General features: G+C 54.0%; 2 protein-coding genes across 3 annotated transcripts in view; both read right to left on the bottom strand.

Moving 5' to 3' along the window:
- Positions 1-3,254, bottom strand: part of reln (reelin) — a 128,949-nt gene extending 125,695 nt beyond the window's left edge. For both annotated transcript variants that reach the window (XM_036517514.1, XM_036517513.1), the window contains exon 1: positions 2,723-3,254. In XM_036517514.1, coding sequence (XP_036373407.1) covers positions 2,723-2,966 — 244 coding nt within the window. In that variant the 5' untranslated portion in view covers positions 2,967-3,254. The remainder of the gene's footprint in view (positions 1-2,722) is intronic.
- Positions 3,255-5,805: 2,551 nt separating this feature from the next.
- The window catches only part of orc5 (origin recognition complex, subunit 5), a 33,418-nt gene continuing 33,223 nt past the window's right edge, over positions 5,806-6,000 (bottom strand). The window contains exon 14 of the mRNA XM_036518531.1: positions 5,806-5,874. Coding sequence (XP_036374424.1) covers positions 5,829-5,874 — 46 coding nt within the window. The 3' untranslated portion in view covers positions 5,806-5,828. The remainder of the gene's footprint in view (positions 5,875-6,000) is intronic.

Genomic DNA, 6,000 nt, shown 5'->3' with positions numbered 1-6,000 from the left:
ACACACTCACACACAGCAGCACAGGGAGCACAGCACACACTCACACACAGCAGCACAGAGAGCACAGCACACAGAGAGCACCACAGCAAAGAGCACCACATCGCTCACACACTGCAGCACAGAGAGCACAGCACACAGAGAGCACCACAGCAAAGAGAGCACAGCACACACTCACACACTGCAGCACAGAGAGCACAGCACACACTCACACACTGCAGCACAGAGAGCACAGCACACACTCACACACTGCAGCACAGAGAGCACAGCACACACTCACACACTGCAGCACAGAGAGCACAGCACACACTCACACACTGCAGCACAGAGAGCACAGCACACACTCACACACTGCAGCACAGCACACACTCACACAGCAGCACAGAGAGCACAGCACACACAGCACACAGAGAGCACAGCACACACAGCACACAGAGAGCACAGCACACACTCACACACTGCAGCACAGAGAGCACAGCACACACTCACACACTGCAGCACAGCACACACTCACACAGCAGCACAGAGAGCACAGCACACACAGCACACAGAGAGCACAGCACACACAGCACACAGAGAGCACAGCACACACTCACACACTGCAGCACAGAGAGCACAGCACACACAGCACACAGAGAATACCACAGCACTCACACAATGACAGCAAGAGCACCACAGCACACACGCTGTAGAGGAGAGAACACCATGTCACTCACACACACTACAGCACAAAGAACACGCGCACATACACTGGCAGAGTGTACACCACTACATCACTCACGCTGACAGGCGGAGAGACTAGCAGACTGGAACAGTAGCTGCTCATGGTCTGGCACTCATGCACAGTGGAACAGTGGTTGTGGGTATCTTTGCCTATGTCTGTGTGTAGGATATTTTGCACAGTCTCTAGCAATTGCTTCAGTGTCTGTCGTGTGTACACACAGGTGCATGTACAGCTGAAGATGTGTGAGATCAGATCTGTGCGTGCGTGTGTGTGCGTGTGCGTGTGTGTGATCAGCACACAGCACTTTCCAATGCACACACTTTCCCAAAGAGACTGCTGTTCAGTGCAAACACCCCAGGATTTTACGCCCAGCTCCCACTCATGACCATCACCCCTTCTCTCTTCCTCACTGTCTTCCTCTCCCTCCGTCCCTCCTCTCCACCCTCAGCAAGCAAGGAGAGGATAGAACAACCCCAAAGCAAAGGGGAAGGAAAAGTGAAGCAGGCACACCATTCTGACATTTCCATCGCAAGCCCTGGCTCCGACCTCTCTTCCAGCAATCAGAGCGGAGCTCTCCACTCCCTGCTAATGCTGCTTAAAAGGTACTTCAGCGGGGACTCAAAGCACAGAGACGGCAATCCAAAAAATCCACCGAGCCCACTACCCCACTCCCCGTCTCGCTCTCCCACCCCTCTCCCTCTCTCTCGCTCTCTCTCTCTCCCTCTCTCTGTCTCCAGGTCTTATCTCCCTCAAATTCGAAAAAGGGATTCTATTGTCACCACAAGGTTGGGGGAGTGCAGTCCGAGCGTAGCGCTCACAAACAAGGCAGCAAACCGCAAAGTGCCTGGTGTGGCATTACGGGTGACGGGCATAATTGAGGGAGGTTAGCAGATTGCAGGCGCCTTTTAATTACAATGGAAAATATGAGCATGTATAACGCGACAGCATTTTAGGAATGTGAATGCCCCCCCCCCCTTCATCTCCCTGGTTCACTGCCTTTGGTGTCAGGCACCCCGGACAGCGAGAGTTCCTCAACTCACGCTGGCGGGAGGTTACCATGTGGGTGCACTGAGGCCCTGTTTTGACACCCCACTGTCCCAGACCAGGTGCATGAGCACGGGAGAGCTCATTACACTACATGCATTTACCAGACACTCTTATCCATAGCGACTTCCAGCACAAAAGAACAGAAGTGCATCCAAGAGAAGCCCACACCGCTGTGTGTGAGTGGTGTGGCGTTCTCTTCTTTATGCGTTTTTGTTGTTTCTTTCTGTTTGTTTCGTTTTTCTCCTTTCACCCACCGCAGTCGTTATTTTCTGATCTCTCGGTTTTATTTCTGTCTGCTGCGGAGCGCCTCGCACAAACTCCACCGGGAAAGAGAGCAAGGTTTTTTTTTTTTTTTCCTCTCAGTTCTGTCCTCGGGATAAACCGCCCACACGCGGAGCACGCGGATCAGAGCGCAACGGCAGCGGCTACCGGAGCGCAGCGCAGAGCCGGGACCCAGCACTTACCGCCGTTACATAAACACGCGTTCACACCAGCTGAGGACGAGCCGCGCAAAACCCGCTCCACGCCGTCGCCGGCACGGGAACGCCGCCCAAACGCACCGCGATAACTGCTTTCATCCTCAACTAGTGCCGTTTAAGGACAATTACGAAAACAAGATCACATGGCAGAGGTTTTTGCGCGGGTTGCAACCGCTAATGTGCAAATGGGCGCTCAGCAGGTTGCGCCTTCCCCTGCTGCTAGCTGAAGGGAGCGAGGCGGGGAGCGCAAGGCGCCCCGAAACACTTCTGCCGAGAGAGAGAGAGCAACAGGGCGACGGCGCGGCAGAGCTGCGATCAATCAGAGTTTAGGATGAGCTCCAAGACACTTTTAACTGGATGAGTCACACTGACACACAACCAAAATAAGGGAAAAAAAAATAAATCACAAAGGCAGATAATACGGAGGTGTCACACAGCAGCATGCACACAGGCGAAATTACGGGGGTGCACTCACCCTGGTACTCCTGTCCGGGGGTGTAGGCGGTGGGGTTCCCCGCGATCTGCAGCGTGAGGAGCACCTCGCCCCCCCCTTCCGCCACACTGCCCCCCTCCAGGTCCCCGTGGTGGGTGCACAGGAAGAAGAAGGGGTTGAAGCGGGGGTAGAACCCCGCCGGGGGGGTCCCCAAATCCATGCCGCTGCCCAGCGCCAGGGCCAGCAGGGCGCAGCTCAGGGCGGCCCCGAGAGAGGCCCGCGCCATCCCGCCGGGAGCCAGGGAAGCGAGCGAGTGTGTGTGAGAGAGAGAGACGACAGAGGGAGGGGTGCTGGAGAGGGGGGGGGAGGGCCGGCCGGCGGGTACAGTTCCAACAGAAACTAGGAGTCCAGGTGTGGAGTTGGCGAGCGGAGCGAGGGAAGGTGTCAGAGTGGCGTGAGGGTGCGCGTGTCTGTGGCCAAACGGGCTGCTACTTTCTGCTCCAGTCCTCCTCCCTTCACTCGCTGGGAGTTGAGAGCTTGCCTGCGCTGTCCTGCTCTGTGCTTAAATACCTCACCCCCCTCCCTCTCCCTCTCCCTCTCTCTCTCCCTCTCTCTCTCTCTCTCCTCCCACCCTCTCTCTGTGACACCAGCTCCACACGTGCATAAGGCTCAGAGACGGCCTCCCTCCTCTCATCCCTCTCCCCTCCCTCTTTTCTCTCCGTCTATCACTCCCTCTCTTTATCCCTGGTTTTATCCCTCCCCTCCAACCCCCCCACACACACACACACATTCCCCTCTACCTTTTCCTTTCCTTTCACTCATTTTTCCCTTTTAGTTTCTTCCTCCTTTCCTACATGGCTTTCATGGTCCTCTTGTTCATTCCCTCCTTCTTTGTCTTTTTCTTTCTAACCCCCCCCCCAACCCGAGGCAATTTCTCTCTCTCTCTCTCAGGCTCCAGAGCGTCACACCTCCTCCCTCTTCCTCACGGTCTTTTCTATCGCTTGGCGAAACTGCCACCCCCCCCCCCCCCTCCTCTCCTCTCTGTCCCTTCCTCCCATCCTCTCTGCCATTTCTCTACAGTATCATTGTGCCCAATTTTATGATTATGTTTTTCCCTTTTTTTTTTTTTTTTTCCTTCCCTGTCTCTTCTTTATGGTTTTTCCATCCCGTATTCCAACTTTCTGTGCCGGGCCCGTGCGGCCCGTCTCTCTCCCTCCTGCTCTGAATTAACTCGGCGCTACGGTGCCAGTCTGAGGCGATAATAATGTTTTCTCCCCTTCTCCCTCTCCCCGAACGATGGCTCGGTCCCTCTCCGGGTCTCTGGAGCCCACACAAACAGCATGTGACTTGCATCCCTCCCCTCCTTCTCTTCACGCGCTCACTCCATCTGTCTCTCTCTGTCTGTCAGTGTGCTGGAAAACAGCTTTCCCCTCTCTCTCCTCTCCTCTCCTCTCCCTTCCCCTCCCCAGCAACACCTCGCTCTCAAATCCCTCCACCTCCTTCCCTCGAATAACACATAAAGCCATGTGGAGAGGAACACGGAGAGCACCCGCCCCTGTCCCAGGGCCCGGTGGGCTTAATCAGAGTTTGCATAAAGCAACACAGTTCAAAAAAAGCAGGGGAAAGGGTCAGTAAGGACTTCCTCTGGCGTGAAATATTAAAAACACCCACAGCCGTCGCTGTAGTTTATGGGGGGAGGGTGTGTCCCTTCATTTTTTTCAGACACATCGTCACACACCCCCCCAATTCCAACACACTGAAGCGTGTGACAGAGACACCGGACACCAGCATCCCATCTCTCTCTCGCTCTCTCTCTCTCTCACACACATACACACACACTCACACACACACACTTTTGAAATTAAACTTACGCCACAGCCCTTTTTTTTTTAAATAAAGTGGGCATGTTGCCATCTACCAGTATAAACCAAAAACAAACTTCCTTACAGTTTTCTTCTTCAGCACCCTCTAGGACCCTTCATTTCTTGTTTAAGGCATGCGGAAAAAAACTGGAGTGCGTGAACTTCGGATGCACTTGCGGAACTGTGAGGGCATCTAAACACATCGCCGAGAATACAGCAGCTGGGATGGGCCAAGCCTCTTTCCCTCTCAAACTCAAAAATAGATAAATAAAACAGCTCACGCGCTACAAGATGGCTGTGATCACAAGATGCCACTTGGCTGCCATGGTCAGTTCTTCATCACCCTGCAGTGTCCTGGCGATTTTAGAGCAGAAAATGAAGAATTAAGAAAGAAGTTGCACAATCACCTCTTTACCTGGAATTCTTTGTGCCGTGATCTGGCTCCAGGCTTACACGTGTGCACAGATATAGACGGCTGTTAGGGGTTTCGGCTCTCTGCTTTATTGTCCTGTTAAGGAGCTGCTCTTAAGGTACACTACCTCTGACAATGCAGGCTCCCGATGTTAAGAGACATAATTTCGGCAGCACCATGGTCACGGGGACACTGCAAGAGAGATGCATTGCAGAAGAGTGAGTCGTCACAGGACACCAGTACTGCAGGGCATGCTGACTTGCAGGGGAGTCGGGTGCCTGACAGACTGAGATTCTCTGGATGATGGACTGAACCTCCATGAAACCTTGACTGGGTGCTGTGTGTTTAAGCAGATTCCTTCAAACAAAACTTCAGAGGGTTTCCTGTATATTTCCTTGTGGCCTGAAAAAAAAAAGTGTTTTGCACCAAAACCCCTCCCACAATCACCATACCAATCCACTCACTTTTTACAAACAAGCAGCCATTTTTATTGTTTACACATACAAAAAAAGTCCAGCTCACAAAGCACCTTCTCCTGTTGGCCCGGCTGGAGGGTGTGTGTTGCAGCGTACTGTATGCACGCTCGGTGTGGTCTCTGTGTCACTGCGGATCCTTCGGCGAGAGGGAAGGGAAGTGGGATGGAGGGGAGCGCGTTCTGACGCCCCAGACAGCGTTTCATCGAGATGACGCCATGTCTCCCTCACCCAGCAGCAGACAAGCATCGACACACAGCCCTGCCCTTCAGGGTGTGAGCCCTCTGGGAGGGAGGCTGATGTCAGCGCTCTCAGACAGCCCGCACCTCCCGGGCCGTGGCTTCACCTCAGTGTCCAAACGGTACTCTCCCCTCTCGCGGCGCGGCTTCACAGGGGCGGGCTCACAGGAAGTCATACAGGTAGCGCACAATGTCGAAGCCCACCGTCCTATAAGAAGGGAGGGAAAACAGGAAGAGCGGTCAGTCCTGCACAATCATTTATTTACAGTGCGTGGCCAGGTGGGGATTCACTCCACTGCCTTCCAGCAGGCTTTCACCTTGAGCTCAAACTCTG

Source organism: Megalops cyprinoides, chromosome 23 (assembly GCF_013368585.1).
Source record: "Megalops cyprinoides isolate fMegCyp1 chromosome 23, fMegCyp1.pri, whole genome shotgun sequence".
Lineage (NCBI taxonomy): Eukaryota > Metazoa > Chordata > Actinopteri > Elopiformes > Megalopidae > Megalops > Megalops cyprinoides.
This window is presented reverse-complemented; position numbering and strand designations above follow the sequence as displayed.